Genomic DNA, 24,242 nt, shown 5'->3' with positions numbered 1-24,242 from the left:
CTCTCTGATCACTGTGTTCCAGACACAAGCCACTTTTGATGAATAGCTGCTGACATTTCAATTAAAATTAAAAGATAAAAACGTACACCGTCAAATGTTACACCAGCACAAATTCTGTTACACTTCTCCTCCTTTGTGTGTGGGTGTGTGGGTGACTGGAGGAGTGAGAAAAGCCAGAAACAGAAGTCAGGTACATGCTGCACACAGTGTGTGTGCGTGGTTATGTGTGCGTGTGTTTGTGGGTGAAATGATCTGTTTAAGGTGGGTCTGCATGTTCATAGCACTTCCTCTTTTGAACAGGCATTTTGTTTTTCAGTTTAATTCAGTTGTGTTATTTTATGTGCTGCACTCTGTCTCTAGTCTTTCTATCTCACTCTCACTTTCTCTCTCCCTCCCTCCATCTGCTCTCTTCCCTATCTGTGTCCATCTCATTTAGTCTTTCTATCTGGATCTCCATTTTGTGACATGTCTTCACTTTGGTTTGGGTTTTTTTATTTCAAAATGCTGGCACCCTGAACTTTGTTTTTAATGATATTCGCAGTGACTTCTCTCTTCCTCTTTCACTCTCTCTCATGTACTTTTTACATTGTGTTGCCGCCGTCATCCAGTCACATTTGCATGAATGACGTTTGCATTTCCTCCATCAGCAGTAGAAACGGCTGTAAGAAAACTAAAGAGGGAAGAGGAACCAAGGGCCTTTTTGGTGAGAGAAGGTGCCACAGTCACATGCTATCTGTCACTCTCTTGTTCTTGTCACCTCTCAGTGTTCCAAAGGTGGATTTTTGTTTCCACATTTTGGATTTAATTGGACAATCTTTAGCCGCTGCAGTGTCACCTTTAAGTTCCAAGTTCTGGTGAGTGACCCATGATTGCACTATCCTCGAGCATGCAGATCTTTTACATCTCTTTGATAAGCTTGATAGGAATATCTTCCTTTACCGTAGTGATGTAATGAACAGAAGATCGGGCACAGATAAAGGGATGTAAACAATACAAAGAACTGTGTATTTATATTTAACCTCTGTATTTCGGCAAGTAATTAGAGATGGAAAGTAACGTTAAGGTGTATTATTTTTGGTTTATATAATTTGAAGCTTTGGCTTTCAGCCTGTTCCAAAATCATTTTAAATATATTTTCATAGTGATGTGATTTTTAAATGTACAGTTGTCTTAAATCTATTCTGTGAACAAACTAACAAGTATAATTTCAAATTTAATGAATACCTAATTATAGAACTAGTCTTTAAAATTGTTCTTATTTTTATTTTATTTTATTTACTTTTATTATTTTTTTTGAGATTACAGACAAATTATTTAGAATGAGGAGAGATTAACAAATGCATACTGTGTATAACTCATACAAACTTTCTGCAAACCTCCTAGTTTTTTTTTTTCATAGAACTGTCTTTCTCAACTCTAAAGGCTGGAATACTTCACAAGCCAAGTATCATCATAAATCTGCATTCATGTGTTAAAAAAAAGACAAAAAGATTAACAAAGTGGAGTTTGTTTAAAAAATGTCTTCACATTTTCATAAATGTGAAAATCTAGTCTAGGTAGGAGGTCCTTGATGCTATCGTTTTTCTAGAAATGAGTCATAACTTTACCACCGCCGTTTTTTGCTCATACTCCTCTGGTGCTTCTGCAATATGCAAATATTGACCATGTGTTCGCATTACATATGAGATTCTTACTAGACTTAAAATCATAGCCATCTTGAATTATCTTCACATTTTTACATTTACATGATTAACTGATCAGAGAAAAAGGCAATAGCTGTCAAATGTTAACATTCTATTGAACTGAGCAAATTCAACAACTTCTTTCTGCTTGTTTCTGCATTTTCTTTTGAAACCCAGAATAGCCAGCCTGCTCTGATACACATTTTGTAGCTTCTACCCACTCAGTCGCCTTAAATGATGGTGATTTGTAATAAGGTCTGAAATCTTAGTTTCTTTAGCTTCCTATCACCTGAATTCTAATTTGAATAAGGGGAGGAATCCTTTGATTCAGAGAAGTCCAATCCTGATGAAAAAAATAATAATAACAACACTGTTTCTTTTTTTAGGTAATTAGTGAGCTCCATCTCCCAGCATCACAAGGGTTGTGTTACCATGGCAACTAGTAAGCAGAGCTTTGTGAGAGCTACCGAGCCTCAGCGTTCAGTGTCTGCACAGAGAGAGGAGGAGACGCGTGTTAAGGGCCCTCTCACGACTATGTATGTCCACAACGTTCCTGCCCCTGGCCTGCAGCCATATCCTCAGGCCCAACCTGGAACCTTGCAGGATGCAACGGTTCTACCACTGTTCTTGCCAAGGATGTGTAGCAACTCGACTCTGCCCTCTCTGACACTGCATATTGCCAGCAGGGCTGCTTTGCAACAACAAAGGCTAATGGCTCCAGCAACCTCGGCCAGGCCTAAGCCTACTGGGAAGCATATTTGCCCACACTGCGGCAAGGACTGTCTGAAGCCCAGCGTGCTTGAGAAACATCTCCGTTGCCACACAGGAGAGCGACCGTATCCCTGCACCACCTGTGGCATTTCCTTCAAGACGCAGAGTAACCTTTATAAACACAAGCGCACACAGGCTCATGCCCGCCTTTCCAGCGAATCTGACAAAGGCACCTTCAGCAGCCAGGAGAGCATGGAGAGTTCAAAGGACAACTGTACCAGTCTAGCCTCTGAGATGAATGACGGAGATTCAGTTGATATAAAGAGAAGCAAAGAGGTTCTTCCTGTAGTGTCAGGGACAATACCAAGTCAGGAAGACACCACAGAGGCTAAGAGAGTGTCTGGCATACAATGGGCATTACACAATGCTGCCATGGTTGGAATTAGCACAACTCCAGCACTTCAAGACAAGGTAAATTCTTTGAGAAAATCTGTGGAGTTATCAGTTGGCATGCAAAATAATCCTGCTATCCAACAGACAGGTACACTGAGTGAGGCTGGATGTACATCGTCGATTCCAAATCGTACACCGCTTCAGAGGCAGGAAGCTTTATTTTCCAAACCATGGGATTCCCCCATGTCCCGGGGAAAGTCTCAAAGCCATGACAGTACAGACTCAGGCTTCAGTGACAGCAGTGAGCATCACTCATCCAGCAGTCCTGGAGCAAGTTTGCATGATCCCAGTATGGAATCATTTAAAGAAACCACTATGGAACGGCAAGAACCAGTTTCCTCCCAGACACCCTCAGAGATGAGCCCTGAGGACACCAAAAGCAAGGTGTCCATTCAGGAGAAGCAGAAGCTGGAAGAACATATTTCAAAGCTTATATATGAGAATAGTGTGTTAGTGGACAATAAACAACTGGAAAATGTGCGTCCAAGAAAGACAGTACTGTCAAAACAAGGAAGCATTGATCTTCCTGTGCCGTACACTTATAAAGACTCTTTCCATTTTGAGATAAGGAGCAGCAAGCACGTTTCAAGCTCTCAAAATCAAGACAGACGAGGTGGGGTAATTCACATCTCTGTGCCTACACAGCACTCCACTAGCACAGAGCATGCACCATTAACGCGAAGCAGTTCTTTACCCTTCACTGTGGGTGGCAAACCCACTGATGGAGCAATGAATTTAAATCTTAGCAGAAGGTGCAGTGCAGGGCATGTTTACCCATTAAGATCATCAGACCAACAAGCACAAATTCATCGCTCACTGGTTAGGCAGGTAGCGGTAGATTGTTTGCCTACTGCAGAGGGATCTCCAGTTGAAAGAGGTAGTATGAGCAGCCTTAGTTCCGATGGAGACAGCACCGATTTTGTTACAGAGCCATGTATAAAAGGAAACTACAGGAGGAAAGCCCGGAAATTTGACTACACAAAATGGCACACTTACAAAGGTGGGACATTTAGGAAACTATACGACACTGAGAAAGACTGTCTACTGAAGATGAACAAGACTGCATCGAGCTCTGAACAAGCAGAGAGCCTGGAAACTCAAATTAGCCAACAGAGAGACAATGGATCTTTGTCTCTGAGCTTTACTTCCTGTTCTGCTGTGACCTTACAAAATGACCTTAAAGTGTCATGTACCAGCTTTGAAAATAATAACGTGATGGGGGCAGACATGGAAAGAGATAAATCAGCAACACAACACATTGACTGCCATATCCCATCAGAGAGGAAGAAACAGCGCACTGGGAATGATGTGCAAATGCTCAGTATTTCAGATTCTAGAACTGGACAGGCAAATGGAAATCTGTGTGATTTAATGAGTCAATCACTTCTGTCAACTTGTCCAACACAGAGCTCCATCACAGTTCCAGCACAAAAGGTCAGCATGCAAAATCTCCACCCGCACAGTAGCCTCATACATCAGTTCTCAAATCCAAGTCAGTTCCTTGGTAATACACTTAGTCCTGCTTTTTGTTTGATCAGTGTGAGTGGGACATCTGGCACCCCGTCTGGTTCTATCCGCAGCCCTACTGTCCCTGAAGCCAAGACCAGCTTTCCTCCCAAGTACCAGCTGAAGATTCCGTGTTCCACAGATGGAGTGTCAGCTTCTTGTTCTGGATCCACTTTAGCACATAACGCTTGTTCATCCATTCCAGCTCTTAGGGAAAGCTGCCAAACTACAGTGCAGTGCCATCTTGAGAACGGTGTATTATCCTCAAACCAGAGTCAGGGTGCTTCAATAGTCGCAACCTTTGACCAGTGTAAGCAAGATGTGTTGTGTGCGACAACTTCAATGCCTATGTCATCGGTTTCCTGTTCAGGGCTTAATCAAACAAACAGTTTATCCAAAGCCTTGACACAACTTCAGTCTACCACTCCTACAACAATGTCACTCATTTCTCCTATGCTACTTCCACCAGTGCAGCATCAAGTGTCTTTGTTGCAGAGCAACGGTGCAACAGGTGCGGTGGAAAGCCAGTCACTAGTTCCCGTATCATCTGTATTGCATCAACCTCTTAAAGTTTTAACAAACTCAGAGAACACTCAGCCTGTCACATCAACGATCACAATGTCAACAGTGAGTCACTCTTCTGAATCTGGTCTACAAATCTATCCGCCTGTTACTACGACGCCTACAGTTCAAAAGCAGCCGGCCTCCCCTGTAAGTGGACCAGGAAAACCTCTTTGTCTTACAGCGGACATCAAATCCACAGTGTATGAGAATACTCTAAACAGCACTGCCTCTATAATTACCACAGGTGACTTTCAAGGGTCCCAGTCAGAAGGAAAAGTGATAGTACTAAATGGCTCAGCACAATCTCAGAATATGTTTTATGTACGAACAGCTGACCTCCAGATTGTCATGCAGCTCATTTCTGATGAACAGTTAGCACTGATAGAGCCTCATATTGAAACACCAACTTCAATCACTTTAACAAACCATACATCGCTTTCACAGGAGGTATATAGCAATGATGTGACTAATGTGTGTGTGGCACAGGAAATGGTAAATAACGGTGAGATGAGAAAAAAGAACACTTCCAATCGTTCTGAATCTGCAAGTTCAGTAAATAAAGCAGAAACTTTAAACTCTCAAAATGCTAAAAATTCTGCAAATGGCAGCCCTCGGTGTGTTTCATCTTTGTCACATCCACAGACAAAGTTTCATATTACAGCTTCAGTGGATTACAACAAAAATTCAACTGGAGAATTATATGAACCACAGAAGATACCTGAGAATTCCCAGGAGAGAAAATCTGCTGAGTTTGAGGTTACCGCTGGGTCACACCACAAACCAGTGGCTGGAGTCGAACCTCATTTAGTGGACAAGAGCTATTCTAAACGAGAAAATGACAAAGAGCCCAAAAACTGTTCTGTCCATAAACCAGATTTGGTCAGCTCTCCTGAGGAACAAAAATTCACAGAGATAACCAGTCTAAAAGAGCCAAATCACATTCAAACTATGCCAGTGGAGCCAGATGAAACAGACCTCATGTCAGTCACATTATCAGAAAATGGTGAGAGGATTGAAACAATGACAACTACACAGCTCGGAACTTGTATTTGTAAGAAAAAGACCTCTAATGCAGAATCACAGCAGATGCAAAAACTGATAAACTCCACAAAACAGCCCAGTCAGAACAAGCCATACAGGGCTGTATGTGGAAGCTCAAATTTAAATACAAGAGAAATTAGAGCATGTGACACAGGTAAACTGAGCTGCAAGCATGGGACCATGGCAACTGAAATGTGTGGTCCAGGACAAACACCTACACAGGATGAATCCCATCAGGCCTTTGCTCTTGGTCCAGATGACTTTGGGAGTGACACTTATAATAAAAAAAAACCAGCATGCCCAATGGTGAACAGGACATGTGACATTCTTGAAGACAGCACCAAAAGTGGAGATGGGCATTCACGCCATGCCAATCTGGAAATATTTACAGGTGGGACCAAATAAGAATTATATAACTCTGCAAAGCAATATTGTCATGTCATTTACAGTGCATGTGATAAAGAAACCATAGCTAGACCCCAGCTAACAGGGAATGTTTGGATAATGTTCTGGAAATGTTCTCTAAAAATTATGAACAAATGTTCTTCAGGTAACATTAATAGAATGTTTGTTCAAAGATATATGGTCTTTAATAATGTTCTAAATACGTTAGCACAAAAACATTATCTATACATTGTTCATGGAACGTTTCTCTGAAACATTTTAATTAGATGTTCATCTTTGAAAAAAAAATAAAAATAATATATATATAAATATATAACAAATGTTCCAGTAATGTTTGCAGAACGGAAGGTTCCCTTAACGTTCACTAAGAATTAACTAAGAATTTTTTAAGCATTTAACGAGAACATTCGGAAATAACATTTTCATGACTTAATGGGACTGTTGACAAAACATTTTTGGAATAAATTCTTGTCAGCTGGGACATTATACATCATAAACACTGATTTCAATGGGTGTCATAACATTTTCTCTCCCCAAGGTGGCGACAAGATATCATAACTTCCCATCTCTCTATGACAATGCTTTATGGCAATGCAGACTTCCTTTTTATTTTTCTAATGATCTCATGCACTCCATACAAGTGGGCTCTATGAATTACCTCAGTGAAAATAACTTGTGATTTCTCTCTAACATGAAAGAACATTGTCCAGTGTTAATCTTGGCCTCTGTGAGCAAATGTGTGCCCATGTGTGTCATTGCAGATTACAGCAGCACAACAGTTAACTGTAATATTCTTATGTTACTGTTGTAACATAAGAATATTACCAAAATCGTTCAATCCTTTGAGAAACGTTGAAGAATTGAAAGTGGATAAGTACAGAAAAACCTTGCTATTAAAGTATTCAGTCATAAACAGTCATAAAAATACTATTTACAGAATGAAGAAAACTTCAGAAAAGGATGCTGGCATGATAGAAAACTGATTAGTCAATTTATTTTCACACCTATAGATCGTTTGTTTTGTTCCGAAACAGGGACTTAATTTGTTACAATGTTGCATTTTCTTCTTGGTTCAGATTGCTTTCACATGCCGACATTTCAAAGTGTACCAAAATGTGTTTAGGCAAATCACATGCAAGTAAAACGGTCCTCTTATTGGTCAGAGTTTCCCCTGCATCATCCATCAAGATGACTGACAAGTTTGCTCCACAAGCTTATTGTAACTTTAGTTGTGACTGTTGAGACACGCAAACACTATACAAATGTAGCCATCGTTCCAGCTGTTAAAATAGTATTAAATAGTATTAATGATGCTGTATATTCTAACAGGCTCTTTTTGGACCTCACAGCACTGTCTAGGCTTTCATACACACACTATACGAATGTTATAATGCAGCTGGAACAGGAATCAAGGCTTCTTCATCAGGACAGCATTTTTGCAAGGAGAAGCGCAATTACACAACATTTTAAGATGAAGAGGCGCTCTTTGGTTTTTGACTGCAGGAATTAATGTGCTCACTTCCACAATCAAACACTGCTGTGTTTTATATAAAACATTTCCCATTTTGGATTATGATATTGTTTAGTTCGTTGGTCCATTGGGTCGGATTGCAATCAGGTCGGATTGCAATCATTGCAGAGACCACCTCATTCATGTGACTGTTTTGGTACGGGTCGAAGCGTGATTGCCAGGTTTACATATGCCTGAACAAACTGAACCAAGGGAGAAAACGCACCAGGTTCCTAAACAAACACTCAGGTGTGAAAGAACCCTTAGGCCCTGTCCACACGAACACAAGTATTTTAAAACCACAGTTTTTCTATGAGGTTAGGCCGTTCGGCCACACGCAAACGCAAACCCAACTTTTTTGAAAACTGGAGATTTCTAGAAACGGTTACAGCATTATCGTGTAAATGGTGAAACCGGAGATTTTGACCAGTGACATCGGAGTGTGCGCTGTTAAGGCAGGAACACGCCAAGCCGACGGTTGGCCGGCAGGCAGTTTTTCTTTGTCGGCCGACTAAGTTTCCTCTGTGTGTTCTGCACCGTCGGCTGAAGTTGGTCCACGTCGGCTTTGTTTCGGCCGATTCGACATGTTGAATCGGTGTTGGACCTTGTCGGGCCGTCGGGCCATCTGATCATTCTGATTGGCTGTTCAGCTACTGCCGCCTGCTGGTTCGGAAAGGCATTTCATCTCACGCAGACGCAGAACTCATGTGCTATTTGGCCGTCGGCTGTTTAGCGTCGGTTTGGTGTGTCAGGGCAACTTTGGACACAGACGCTGTCGACGTGAGCAAACCCCGCAGTCTGCTTTCATCGCCACTAGTTCGTCGGCGTCGGCTTGGTGTGTTCTGGCCTTTATCTCCTTTGGTTGACGTCAGATTGTGCGCCGCTATCTCCTTGGTTTACGCGAGGCAAGTCGGTAACACTTTACAATAAGGCTCATTAGTTAAACATTAGTTAATGTATTAAAGCTGCAGTCCACGATTTTTGGCCCTCTAGCAGTTAATAAACAGAACTGCACGCGGCTACTTTTCTCCGTGTGTGTCTGTGGCGAGTCACGCAGTTTCTGTGAAACTCTGCAGCGGGTCCTACAAGTCCGGTCTGAAATAGTCCGAATATAAACACTTAATATAAGTGTACCATAATGATTCAGGGTAAGACAAAAACACGGTTTGGAAAATGCATTCATGTTGTACATTCTCATATAATTTTTGTAAATTTTGAACACAAAAAAACGTTACGGACAGCAACTTTAACTGACATGAACTAACCATGAGCAATACAATTGTTACTGTATTCACTCATCTTCATTAACGTTAGTTAAAGAAAGTACAGTTGTTCATTGTTTGTTCATGTTAGTTCACAGTGCATTAACTAATGTTTACAAGATTTTAATAATGTATTATTAAATGTTGAAATTAACATTAACAAAGTTTAATAAATGCTGTATAAGTGCAGTTCATTATTAGATCATGTTAACTAATGTAGTTAACTAATTTCAACTAATGAAGCTTATTGTTTAAGTGTTACCGGCAAGTCTGTGCAATGAAGGATGTAGCTAAAATATTGCTGCTAATATCTGTGCTAACAGGGCTTATAACATGTATACAGATACATGCACAGTTCTCCCATTATATTGCGGAACAGAGGCATCAGAATGTAATACTACACAGGTCACTGCTTATGAAAAACAATGTTTTTTTTTATTGTACTGTCTCATTGTAATGTTCTGGTTTATGGAATTAATAATAATAATAATAATAATAATAATAATAATAGTAATAGTAATAAAATACTTAATAAAATGACTATGTTGTTAGCCTACCGTAACTGGTAATAAACTTTTTTCCAGGCTTCTGATTGGCCGACATGGCTTTGTAGTGTGTTTTTGCATTTTCATGTGGAGGTGATTTTTTTATTTTAAAACAAAGGAGGAAAACTCTTTATAAAAATACCCGTGTACATGTGGACTAGGCCTTAGGTCACACATTTAGTACTGGCCATAGAAATCCCATAAACTCCAATTACTGTTGCGTTAAAAGTGTTGTTTCCCGTGAGGCATGCCAAAGACAGATTGGGATGCAAAATTACATATGATTATAATTATGTGAAAAAAGGGCAAAGCTGTTGAATGATTCTGTCTTGCATACTCAAGTTGTACAGCGATAACAGTTCACAAGCTGAATCTGTTTTGAATTCAGTAGGATCACCAAGATTTTAGTGTGAGAGGGTGAATCTGAGGTGAACATCATTAAGTTGTCATCACATTCTACGCAGCTTTTTCCTGTCCTAACCTTTGTAATTCCACTGTATTCCTTCACTGACCTGATGTTTCTCTTATTAGAGTCACTTGTTAGAGGGAAACATTTGATCCTTGAGTAATACTTTACAATAAGCTTCATTAGTTAACATTAATTAACTACATTAGTTAACATGATCTAATAATGAACTGCACTTATACAGCATTTATTAAACTTTGTTAATGTTAATTTCAACATTTAATAATACATTGTTAAAATCTTGTAAACATTAGTTAATGCACTGTGAACTAACATGAACAGACAATGAACAACTGTACTTTTATTAACTAACGTTAACGAAGATTAGTATATACAGTAACAAATATATTGCTCATCGTTAGTTCATGTGAGTTAATACATTAATGTTTAACTAATGAACATTATTGTAAAGTGTTACCGATCCATGCAGTCTTTACGGTGTATATAGCACTCTTAAGAGATTCCCTTTCATTAGTTCACAGGTTACCAACAATTAGACATAGTAACAAATATGAAGAAGGTCAAGGGTCAATCGGTGGCTTAGAATAAACAAAGCATACATACCTTTCTAATAAGCTTTTTTGTAAAAACATTCTTTTCACAACGCTAAAGGAAATGCTGATGAAAAAGCTTGTAAAAAGTATGGGTGCTTTAAGTATTTAAGTGAATTGTCGACCCACTGTTTGAGATAAAATAGATGATCAACAGCAATCTTAACTAATCCCAACTAGTCTTGACTGAAATGGATTTGATTGATCAGATGTGTTCAGGGAATAGACAGGGTGCTCACTAGAGGTCTGGAAGATGGTCCCCACAGGGACCCACCAGAGTAAAGACCCAGAGGTTATGCATGTCTCTACTCCAGACAGCTGACAAGCAACCTAAAAGCCAAATGTAGCCTCCTTTTCTGAGCAATGCTGCACAGAGGCGTGCGCAAGAGTTCAGCCAAACCAGCTCCACCCCAGAGAATCTGACCGATTGTTTTTCATCAGGACAATCGTTTTTATATCTCCACCACCATAATATATAGTAGCATATGTTGGTCGGTGTGCCTTGATATACAATGTGAACCTGTCATGTTGTTTTTTCTTCATTTGGCTGACATTTGGGTTGCGATGAGGCATATGTTCCAGGATTCTGAACAGCAAGAATCTGCACATCAATTACATATATATTCTGGCTATAACATTTGTATCCAGAAAATTTTTATGCTTTAAGTTTTATGTTCAGTTTAAAAGAGATTACTGTAAACAGTTTAGTAGTTCTGGACAAAACGTTTTTAGTTGCGATAAAACCTTAAGCTTATAAAAAGTTTGCAAAAACAGCTGGGCATGTGTGCACCTATTTAATGAATGTTAATGTCAAAAATAACATATTAAAAGTACCCTCCCATACTCTAGTCAAGTGAATTTGTCAATACTTCAAACTGCGCTCATATGAATTTAAATACAATCAAATTCTGAAGAACCAAAAGAAGAAGCAGAGATCCAGCTTCACGGAGAGACTCTAATATACTGTATGCTGCATTTATTAATTCAGCTATTGTTCTTCCCTCAGGGCCTGGCGAGGATGGTGCCCTCAAAAGCTTGAGGTTTCACAGGGAGCCTGGGACAAAGAGCAAGGAATCAATCCCCAAAGAACCTGAGAGTGGAGTTGGAGAAGGGGAGAGACCGAGCACAGAGGTGGCTGGCATGAACAACACAGACAACCTCACATGCCAAAGCTGTGAAGACAATGGAAAACAAGACAAAAGCAAGGTGAGAGTAAAGAAAGGTAAGACTTATAGAGAATGAGAGTCATGATACAAACTGACATCAAAGAACTGGTGGCTACAAATGCCGACTGCGTTGTCGCCTTGCATCGCCGACGTCTAGCCCAAAAGGTCTGGGTCAACTAGCATATATGTTCTGTGCCTGCTTGAGAGGAAATAATTATCTATATTCATCATTCAAAAAGGGCAATCAAAACTAGGACTGTGGACTGCGGACAACCCGTAAACAAAGCAGCACTTGCTTACCATTTTAAATATGAATCATGTTGATTAGTTGGTCTTAAATTTCTTCATTTCAGACGTCATGTCATTAAGAAAATATTTGCATACTGGATTGCATAAGAAGATGTAAAATTAGAACATCCTTCTGTGTGTGTCCACTGGAATCCATAATTTGCTCACTTTCATTACTTTTGCTATTCTTCTTGTACACTGGTTCGCTAAGCTGAACAGCCAATCACAATGATCTGTCTCACCCACTGCACAATGGCGGTTCAACATCCTCAACTGGCCTAAAAGCCACTGACAGGGTTTGACTTGTGCAGAGGGTGCAGAATACACCACAAGAAAATGAGCTGACTGACACTCACTGAAGACTCGATTATGGCTGATGGCCGACCATCGGTTTGGTGTGTCCCAGCCTATAAGTAAAGTCCTGCAAAAACCATTCAAAGCCTAGAAAAGATGTGGAATGTGTCTAGAATAACACTGAGGGCAATGGTGTGACTAAAACCAAATTTCACACTGTGGAAGGCAAATAAGTCCCTGTAGTTGAATTTGTGGTAAACCTCTGTGGATAATGGCTGTATGTTTTTTCTTAAGCTGACATTTTACTAATCCATATAACATATATTTTAGTGTTTTATTTTGATTAATTACTTAATTGTTCATTGCATAAACAAAGTTCACACAGCTAATACAACCCTTAAAATGGATCTTTCCAAAGTGTTCGTCGTGTATTCATGCTTGCATACATCGGATTATGTGAGTACAGTATTTATTTGTATGTTTACATTTGATTCTGAATGATTTTGAGGTTACGCTCCGTGGCTAACGGCTAATGCTAGACTGTTGGAGAGATTTATAAAGAAAGTTGTGTTTATGAATTATACAGACTGCAAGTGTTTAAAATGAAAATAGCGACGGCTCTTGTCTCCGTGAATACAGTAAGAAACGATGGTAACTTTAACCACATTTATCAGTACATTAGCAACTTGCTAACGAAACATTTAGAAAGACAATTTACAAATATCACTAAAAAAATCATTATATCATGGATCATGTCAGTTATTATTGCTCCATCTGCCATTTTTCGCTGTTGTTCTTGCTTGCTTACCTAGTCTGATGATTCAGCTGTGCACAGATCCAGACGTTAATACTGGCTGCCCTTGTGTAATGACTCGAACATGGGCTGGCATATGCAAATATTGGGGGCGTACATATTAATGATCCCGACTGTTACGTAACAGTCTGTGTTATGTTGAGATTCGCCTGTTCTTCAGAGGTCTTTTAAACAAATGAGATTTATATAAGAAGGAGGAAACAATGGAGTTTGAGACTCACTGCATGTCAATTCCATTCAATACTGCCACCTATTGTACTCTGGGATGTCAACCACGTGCTGGCACTGGATTATTTATGTGTCATATTATCATATGTGTATTATTCATTTGAAATATTACAGTTATTGCCAATACCGGTATACTGTCACACCCTTAATTAACACGAGAAAGATATTTCATGATTTTAATATCACGGTTATCGTCAATATCGACAGACCCTCGATTTGTACTTTTCTACTCAATATGTGGATTTCAGGCAGATGCATAAACCACAATGCATAACGATTTTGATGTCACAGCAGATCACGTTTACCCCCCCCATACACAAATCTAGTGTATGATATTTGCATTATCTTGACATTTAACGGCATTTAATACTTTTAGCTACCTTAAGCTGTTTTTTACACAGTTATAGTTTTATGTATTGTTATAATTTTAGTTTGGGTATTTTTTTATATTTTATATTTAATATAAATATATTAATATTTAATATTTGTTTATATTACATTTTTTAAGTCTAAGCATACAAACATATGGTGGCCGAGAGAGCTCAATGTGCTGCAACTGAAGAAAACATCCACATGAGTTTGACAACACATGTGATGCAAAAGTTCACAACACACCCAAATACAAAAACGTGCTGCAAAAGTTCACAACCAAATACAAAAGTGCACTGCAAATAGGCCTGCTCACAATGCACATAAAAAAATAAAAATAAAATAAACAAAAAATAAACAAAAAACTCACCTTCCAGGTGCACACCACTGAAGAGTAAACATTAAACAATTAGCGGTCACAGCCGTCAGTTGTTTGTGACCCCTTGTTCTGGTCGGTGCCAGTCACGGAGCCAGGACAATTGGGGGGACTTGCGTAAAAAATATTATTATTAATAAATGATTAATAGCCTAATAAATAATTTTTTTTAAAATAATTTACTTGATTTCAAATCCCAGTCAATTATTCACTGCAGAAAGTGAAACTCAGTGATGAAAGCTCTACTTTAACATGTTCTTATAATGGTATTTAGCCTTCATTTATTGTCTTAATATTTATCTTGTGGCCCATATGTAGTGAAAAAATGAGAAGAGATGTAGGCTATTTTGTGTTAAACAAGTTTTTTTTTTTTTTTTTAAATGAGGAGTTAGCTAATCTTTAGAACTCATTTCAAGGGTTCCGGCAGTAGTGGGTGCTCATGCAATGTAAGCAATGACTTACATCTGAGTGAATGAGATGGGGGAATTTATGGGGCATTGATGGACGCATAAAACTTTCGACTTAAACGCAGCCTCAGAAGGCGTGTGTACAGTACATGAATACCATTCTGGTGACACTCTAAAAACTGAAGTATACTTTGGGTTTGCCACAGTAATATGTAGTAATTGTATGTTTCTTTTGACAACAGGAAGAGGTAATGTCTTATGAAGAACATCAGACATCTGCTCAAGCTCACCAGGAGGTGTCCCTCAACATTTCAGAACCACTTCAGAATGAACAATTCAGAGATTCAAACAATCCAGATGCATCTGTTTGCACAAACATCCTTTCACAAACATGTCAACATGAAGGTCAAGGGGAATGTAACACCAGCACCAGAAAAGACAGCATGGGTGAATATTTGTGGAACAGCTCTTCTCGAGAGACAATCCAACGGGAGACATGCTCACTGACTGTGGCAAAAAATTCCAGTCAAACATCAGGACATCTTTTGGTACAGCCACTCTCAGTGAATACCATGCAAAATGAATTCCAAAAGGAGATGCAGACAAGGGGTTCAATGAGCTATTGGATTTACTCAAAAAGCACCCAAGTTCAGATGCACCCATCACAACACAAAACAAGTGGCACACCTGTATTAGCCAGCATTTCGCAAAATAACTGTGGTGCTTCAAAGATTGAGACCGCCAACACAAGTATTACATCCAGTGCTGGGCCCAGTTCTTGCAATGCCTCAAATCAAATATCTAGTCAAGAACTGCAAATATGTCCCCCAGCCATACAGAGCAACTCAACAGAGCCTAAACTGTTCTATTTAGGCAATAATAGTTACACTGAACATGAGGACAGTAACAGCAGCAGTGATGATGAGCAAAAACTAGTCATTGAACTTGAATAAGGTGTAAGTACACACAAGCAAGGCAAATCAACCCATTCTCACTTCCAAGGTGTCCAGTACTGCCACTTGTCCAAGAGCTCCATGCATAACTATACAGATGGCAAAAGAATCCTTTAGCGGCTTGCAATGAGAAACCTTTGATACCAATAGGCTATGTCAGATAAATAATAATTTATTCAGAAAATGGCAAATATTCTTATGCATTTATTTTGTCTTCCTGTAGTCCAAACTGTAGGTCATGGGCTTGATTCCCAAGGAAAGTGAGAACTGATCAAAAGCATACATTGAATGCAGTGTAAATCACTTTGGATAAAAGCCAAATGCATAAATCTTTTTTTATGTTTTATATTGTGGAAAACTGGTGAGGTTTAGGGTAGATGTGTGGTTAGATGTTCAAAATGTATATATTATAAATACTTTTCTAGATACAGGGACAACTGACTAAATGTGTAGAATTAAATGCATAATCAGTATATAATACATCTTTCTGTGGAAATAAAGAACACACTTGTGGACACATTTTAGCAAGAAAAATGATAAGGTTATTTTGAGAAACCATCTTTGTGGTCGTTAAAAGATAATTCCTTTTCACCACTGTGGAAGTACATTGAAAGATGTCTCGTTGCAGCTATGGGCTATGGACTGCATCAGTAAACATGCAAAAAAGACGCTTTTGGCACCTGTATCATGCACAGAGCTCTTGGACAAGCTGTGGTATTGGATGCCTTGGGAGTGAGAATGTGATGGAATATAAAAACAACAAAAATGTGTGGTTTTTACATCATGTTAGGATTATTGAATTATTGATGAAACAAATTGTGTAATTACTACATTTTGTCTGTAATTCAAGGTCTATATTATGGAACAGGTCAGATGAGTTAGTATGGAAGGTGGGCCTTTAGCGCATAGAGTGCCAGCAGATAACTGGGAATCGTGGGCCCCTCGTGCATACTGTGTGCTAAACACTAGAGCCATTAAGCCCCTTTCATATGGCACCAGATAACCACTAATGCCCCCAGGTTCCTTAATGCATAGAGCACATTCTGACCACTAGGGCACAGAACAAGTGGTCTGTGACTATAGTGGCAGAAGGACCTCGAAAGTATCCTCACAGGAACATGATCAGACCATGCTAACTTCTAAATTAGCATGTTCTCAATTAGCAATTCTAGGCAGTTGTGCCCTAATGGTTAGAGAGTCAGATTTGTAATGTGAAGGAGCAAGGCACCTAACCCCCAATCACTCCCTGAGCCACGCAGCAAAAAAAACATCTGCCCACTGCTCTAGGTGGGCGTTCACAGTGTGCATGTGTTCAATACTCACTTGGATGGGTGAAATGCAAAGCACAAATTCTGAGTATGAGACACCATACTTGGCCACACTTCACTAAATCTGCCAATATATATAAAATTGTCCTGTAACACGTAATTTAACTGGTTTATCTATGTCAAAATATGATTTTATATTAATTAATTGACCTGAGTTTTGGGTACACAAACAAAAGTAAAAAAAAGTAATTCTTTAGTCATTCTTTAATACTTATAAACAGACCAAGAAATACATTTTTTTTCTGAACTGCTGATTTTCACTTTTTAAAGTGTATGAAGCAGTTTTCATCATAGGGACCACACAATGTAGGTTTTAGGTGGACATTTTGTCCTAAAAAAGATAGCAAACCTTTTCTCAAACACACACAGGCAATCTTCATTAATTTGTTCGTGCCCACATGTGCATCCAGGTGCATTTTATGTAAACACTGCTGTGCTGTGATTCACACTGCATTTCACAGCCCTGGGAGATTCAGCTTTTACTTTGTAAAGGCACCTGGAGAAAGCACGAAGCGGGACACACACGTTTTTCTCGAGAGTGATTCACCATGTCTGAATAAGCATAAAGCCTTGGCCCAAGAGTAAATTCTCACAATGGAGTTCCACAGAGATCAGTCATCGGACCATCAGTAAATGCAGTGATGGCAGTGAGTCAGCCAGTGGGAGGCCAATGGCAATGTGACTAAAAAGACTTTTACTCATCATAGACTTTAACCTTTGTGCACTGTCATCAGTACTACTTGGCTGAATGCCATTTGCTGCTTTAGACAAAGGCATTTAATAGACACTGGCTGTATAATGATCCTTATGTAACCATAAATGTATATTCAGGTGTTTTAAAATGTTTTTTTTTTTTAATTGAGCTACTGTTAAAAAAAAAAAAAAAAAAAAGCAAATTAACTTTTTTCATGCTGATATACTGTGCATTGTGTGCTTTTTGATGATTTGTATTGTATTGTATTGTATATATATATATATATATATATATATATATATATATATAATGTTTACTGTACATCCTCAAAATGATGTAATCCAGCATTTGCCATATAAGAGACAAAAAGTCAAACAAGCTCCATGATTCATCTCTGCTTAGTGCACAACAACATTCAACAATGCTGTAGCAAGGTGGCCATGTTTGCTGTAATATAATATTATAAAAAAAAAAAAGTGATTACCCTGCGACACCTTAAAAAACACATATTACAGCACAAATCCTTTGAAAAAGTAAGTAATTACTGGAGAAGCTTTACCATTTTGAAAACAGTTGAACAAATATACACTACTAAATAATGTTAAAAATAATGTAAAAAATAATAAGTTAATAACAATAAGTAAATCCTACCTATTAATATTTGATTAATAACATCATTATTTAATAAACTTGATAGTTTTTTACAATTTTTACTTCCTGACAAGTGAAACAAATGACTTTTTGTGTTTTATAACTTAAAACCACTGAGCCATCTGATTCAACCCTCAAGCCAATTTTCCTATTTTAAAACAGTCCAAAATCAGTAAAAGTAATGGTTTTCCTCTAGAAAATTGCTACAACATAGTTTAAATGTAGGACAATGTGTTCAGTAAGAAGTTTGATACATAAATCAAAATGTTAAAATGTCCTAATTGAATCTCCTATGTAATGCATTGTACTTGCATTGAAAGTACTGTATCACTGCACACACAACAGTCTGAGAATACTTGTGACAATGCTTATTTTCATATTACAATACATATAATATGAAAATTCATATTTTCATTATTATTATTATTATTATTATTATTACATTGTCAGTACAACATTATAATATAGTAACACCTTATTTTAAGGTCATTTAACTAGTTGCTCATTAGCATGCATATTACTAGAATATTGGCTGTTTATTAGTACTTATTAAGCACATATTAATGCCTTATTTTGCATGACCTTATTCTACATTCTTAATCTTACCCAATACCTAAACTTAACAACTAACTTACTAACTATTAATAAGTAGTAAATTAGTAGTTTATTGAGTGAAAAGTTAATAGTGAATATGTGTTCCCTATACTAAAGTGTTACCTTTAATATTTAGTATGTGATATGTTTTGCTGTAATGACATCAGCAATCGAGCTGACATGAACAAAACCTGATGATCATTATCCAGCATAATTTGAGAATGTCCCAAAGTGTATCTTGTGCTTCAATGGATGCAAGACAATCTGTACAAAGTTCACTTGCTCAGTGTCATAACTTCATTATTTGATTAGTAACTTAGAAATCTTAAATATTTGTGCAAATCATCTATAATGTTTTTTTCTATTGTTATTATTGTTACAATATTCTAAAACTGAAAATTTTGGCAAAAAAAAAAAAAAAATGGAAAAAAAAAATTCTAGATTATAAAAACAAATATTTGAGTGGCTGATTGTTAGTTTGGTCTCAGACATTTGGACCCACCTGTATATCATACATGTTGGCGATTCACCAACAAATAAACCATGTAAATTATTTAGATGATAATGACTAAACCTGTTACTTTACAAAGACAATTTTGTTCAACATTTTCTGGCAAATTAAGTCAGATACTTAAGTTGGCTAGGATAGAGCTTGCTAGAAGAATACCCTAAAACAGATTTGGTTACACTTTAAGTCAGTAGAATGTCTAATGTTGAAGCTACATGTCACAAACTGCTCCGAGACCAAGCTTACTTTCCTGAGGGTAATCCACAATTGTAATCCATATAACAGGCATAGGGTCAAAACCACAGGGCAAACAATCCAGATAATAACAGAGTCCAAGACACAGGCAAACAGGGAAATCCTGGGAGACAAGAAGTCTAAAACCATGACAAAGGAAACCAGATCTAGCACCCAGAAATGCAGTGTAACACATACAAGACTTCACAAAGAATGAGTGAATATACAGGGCTTAAATAGGCACGAGTAAGTGAGATAACAACACACAGGTGGACATAATCAGAACATGATTAGTCCGGGCAATGGGTTATGGGAAATGTAGTGAGATAAAGGAGACAGGAGGAGTGCCCTCCGGTTGGCAGGCATGACATGTCAGCTAACTCTTGTTAGAGTATTTGTTGAGTATTACTAGACTGTTATGTTAGGGGTCGGCTTAGTAGAATAAGTTGACATGTAGTTGCAAAGTTACTCATAGTCAGTAGAATGTCTGTTGGGGAGCATCAAAATAAAGTGCTAGCAGATATACTTTCTACTAATACTGTAATGACTGCTAGTTATTAGAATGTCTAAAGTGGACCATCAAAATAAAGTGTAATCACATATTTTTATTCAAAAGATGAAGCAAGGCATTCCAAATGGAGTTTGTGGCATTAGGCAGATAAAAATAAGCTATTGTTTTTCCCTCTCATTATTTGGACAAACATAATCATCATTATATATTTTGTGCTACTGGTGAATAAATAAGGAATACTTACTATTTTTTAAATAGCATAATTTAATTTGAATTAAAATTAAATTATTATTTAATTAAGGTTATTTATTGATTTCTTTTTAATGCAATTCCATGATGGTAAAGACTTTTATTTAGGAATTTAAATCTCAAAGTGTTTTCAGAGACCATGTACATTATTATGATGACACAGGGTGCCTAATACAGTATAAAAACTACAGAACAATGGAACCTCTGTCGCAAAAATGGGTTTTCATAAAGCAGTGTGAGGAACATGAGGCAGTGAGTTTGAAAATGAGAAACTTACTTTGATTTATCCTATTTTTTCTATCTCCACTAAAGAACATATGTTTTTGTTTATTTCCTTATCCTGCGGTGAAAGATAAACTGAGATGGTGAATTATTTTGTCAGGCTACCACTGAGGAGTTAAAATAACTTCCAAAAAACCGCCAAACCAAAATGCTCGCTGCACTGTTCCCTGTGTGGCAGTGCAGGAAACATCCAGGGAAATTCCTGAGAAAACAGAAAAAACCGAGCTCGTAGAAGAACGAAATCTGAATCACACTGGTGAGTTTATCAGCAGCCGGTCCAAAACCACAGTCTTAGGTATTAGGAGTACAGAGAACTGGGCAGCAAATAGGCCAAGCTACAGTATGTGTCTCTGGAACAAATTAATTCAGATGAGCTTATAATCATCACAATCACAATTTAGTCAGAGCTTGGGGCAAAATATTTGTCAGGGTTCTGTCACTTCGGTCTTGTTTATTTCTTGGTTTTGTGACAGAGCTCTGACACTCCCGTTCTTGTCGTGTTTTTGTGTGAGCGTACGGTCTCGAGTGTTCTCGGGGCTGTGCGCTCTCTTGTCTGCGTGCCTTGTTTCATGTTGGGAGCGTGGCGTTCGGATCCCGGCACTCGTGTCTAGTTTGGTTTCGGTTTCGTGTCGGGATTCGGACACTCGCGCTCCCAGTCCTGTCTTTATTGTGAGCGCACGGTTTGTGTGTATGTTCACTTGCCGTGCGCTCTTGTCTCATGTTTTGTGTAGCACGCGGTGATTTCCACCTGCCGCGTGCTTTCATGTTGTGGTGTTGTCTTGTGCAGCACGCAGTCTGTGTTTCACGGGCTGCGTGCTCTCATGTTGTCTTGTTTTGTGTGAACACGTGGCTTATGAGTTTTCATAGTCACGTGTTCATGTCTCGTCTTGTGTAAGCACATGGCTTGTGATTTGTCTTCATTGGCCATGTGCTTGTGTCTTTGTTTTGTTTTGGTGTGAGCACATGGCTTGTCATGTGTTTCTTTGTGCCATGTGCTCTCATGTCTATTGTCTTGACCCCGCCCACCTTGTTACCTCATTATTGGTTGATTTGCCCCACCTGTCCTCCCTCATTACCAGCCTTGTTTGCTCTCCTATTTATTCTCTTTGTGTTTGCAGTCCTGTGCTGGTTCGTTGTCGTTTATTCTGTCGTATTTCTCCTTGTGTGTCTTCAAGCCTAGCCTAGTCAAGTCAAGTCCCTGTCAAGTCAAGTCAAGTTTAAGTTAGTCTGTTTTCCCCCTCGGGGTTGTTTTTGTTGTGTTTTTGTTTTATTTTTTATTATAAATAAAAGCCCTCTTCCCTGCAATTGAGTCCTCGTCCTTCCATACCTGACAGAACGAACCAGCCAATTGAGGACTCAGCAGAAGGATGGGTATCTTCCTTTTCCCATCTCCCAGCCCCTCCGCTCAGCTGATGGTGGATCAGCACAGCAAGCTCCTTTCTCTTCAGCAAGGGGGAGCCAGCGTGAAGGAGTTTGCTCACCTGTTCGTGTTCACAGCGGAGGGGCTCAACATCAACGACGCAGCGCTCAAGGACATTTTCAACAGCAGCCTTAATGAGCCCGTCAGCGCCTGGGAGATGGGAATGCTGGGGATTTTGTCTTTCTGGCAGTTTGTGGGGTATGTATACAATCGCGGAGAAGAAGGTGGCCTTCCCCCTCTTGGTCCACCTCCCATTCCCCTCACAAGCTGCCAGGTCCCCAGTCCTCCAATGACCTCTTCGGGGAGAGGGAGGAGGAGGAAGAACAGGTCAGCCTCATCTGCCACCTGCCCAGAGGTGGCTGAACCCACTGCAGCCACTCCAGTGGTTGCTGTGACCGCTGCAGCACCCCCAGAGCTGACCAAGGAAGCTGCAGTGCCCACAGAGGAGGTAGGCACAGTGCCACCTCCTCGCCCACGTAAACGGAGGAAGAGGAAGAAGCCTTCCTCCAACCCTCAAGGCCCGGAGGCCTTCCCAGAGCCCGCTGTAGGCCCGGAGGCCTTCCCAGAGCCCGCTGTAGGCCCGGAGGCCTTCCCAGAGCCCGCTGTAGGCCCGGAGGCCTTCCCAGAGCCCGCTGTAGGCCCGGAGGCCTTCCCAGAGCCCGCTGTAGGCCCGGAGGCCTTCCCAGAGCCCGCTGTAGGCCCGGAGGCCTTCCCAGAGCCCGCTGTAGGCCCGGAGGCCTTTCCAGAGCCCGCTGTAGGCCCGGAGGCCTTCCCAGAGCCCGCTCCAGCCCGTGAGTCCGCTCCAGAGCCCGCTCCAGCCCGTGAGTCCGCTCCAACCCCAGAGGCCATTCTTGTGCCGCCCAAGCGCCTTGCCCTGCCGGCGCCACCCCAGCGCCTTGCCTTGCCGGCGCCTCCCCAGCGCCTTGCCCTGCCGGCGCCACCCGAGCGCCTTGCCCTGCCGGCGCCACCCGAGCGCCTTGCCCTGCCGGCTCCTCCCCAGCGCCTTGCCCTGCCGGCGCCACCCGAGCGCCTTGCCCTGCCACCGCCTGCCGAGCTGTCTGCCCTGCTGGAGCCTGCCTGGATGGTCCCTCCAGTACCGCCCTGGTCCTTAGCCAGGAACCCTGTCCCGCCGGTCCCGCCCTGGTCTGTCCCGCCGGTCCCGCCCTGGTCGGTCCCGCCCTGGTCTGTCCCTCCAGCTCCTCCCTGGCCCTCAGCTGGGACCCCAGACCTGCCTGAGCCTCCCTGGCTCAACCCTCCCGTCCCTCCCTGGTTTCCTTAAGACATTCTGTTTTTGTTTAGTTGACTGACTTGGCTCCCCTCCCTCCCTCCCCTCTTTGTCTTTGTGTTCTGATGTTCTGTCATGTTGTCTTGTTGGTGTGTTTTTTGTCTTGTCTTGTGTCGTGTATGTTGTCATGTTTGTCTTGTGTCCCTCGTAGAGGGGGGGTAGTGTCAGGGTTCTGTCACTTCGGTCTTGTTTATTTCTTGGTTTTGTGACAGAGCTCTGACACTCCCGTTCTTGTCGTGTTTTTGTGTGAGCGTACGGTCTCGAGTGTTCTCGGGGCTGTGCGCTCTCTTGTCTGCGTGCCTTGTTTCATGTTGGGAGCGTGGCGTTCGGATCCCGGCACTCGTGTCTAGTTTGGTTTCGGTTTCGTGTCGGGATTCGGACACTCGCGCTCCCAGTCCTGTCTTTATTGTGAGCGCACGGTTTGTGTGTATGTTCACTTGCCGTGCGCTCTTGTCTCATGTTTTGTGTAGCACGCGGTGATTTCCACCTGCCGCATGCTTTCATGTTGTGGTGTTGTCTTGTGCAGCACGCAGTCTGTGTTTCACGGGCTGCGTGCTCTCATGTTGTCTTGTTTTGTGTGAACACGTGGCTTATGAGTTTTCATAGTCACGTGTTCATGTCTCGTCTTGTGTAAGCACATGGCTTGTGATTTGTCTTCATTGGCCATGTGCTTGTGTCTTTGTTTTGTTTTGGTGTGAGCACATGGCACAAAGAAACACATGACAAGCCATGTGCTCACACCAAAACAAAACAAAGACACAAGCACATGGCCAATGAAGACAAATCACAAGCCATCTCATGTCTATTGTCTTGACCCCGCCCACCTTGTTACCTCATTATTGGTTGATTTGCCCCACCTGTCCTCCCTCATTACCAGCCTTGTTTGCTCTCCTAT

The 24,242-nt window shown here is 40.4% G+C and overlaps 1 protein-coding gene across 1 annotated transcript; it reads left to right on the top strand.

Annotated features, from left to right (window-relative positions):
- The first annotated feature begins 262 nt into the window (after positions 1–262).
- On the top strand, positions 263–19,017 carry znf831 (zinc finger protein 831). Its single transcript, XM_067388804.1, has 4 exons — positions 263–854; positions 2,069–6,348; positions 11,703–11,902; positions 14,881–19,017. Exons 2-4 carry the CDS (start codon positions 2,115–2,117, stop codon positions 15,589–15,591), a joined length of 5,145 nt encoding a protein of 1,714 aa, XP_067244905.1. The 5' UTR covers positions 263–854; positions 2,069–2,114; the 3' UTR covers positions 15,592–19,017.
- The last annotated feature ends 5,225 nt before the right edge of the window (positions 19,018–24,242 follow it).

The sequence above is a fragment of the Chanodichthys erythropterus genome, chromosome 6, assembly GCF_024489055.1.
Source record: "Chanodichthys erythropterus isolate Z2021 chromosome 6, ASM2448905v1, whole genome shotgun sequence".
In the NCBI taxonomy this organism is placed as follows: domain Eukaryota; kingdom Metazoa; phylum Chordata; class Actinopteri; order Cypriniformes; family Xenocyprididae; genus Chanodichthys; species Chanodichthys erythropterus.
The sequence above is the reverse complement of the archived record's forward strand: the minus strand, read 5'-3'. Positions and strand labels throughout refer to the sequence as shown.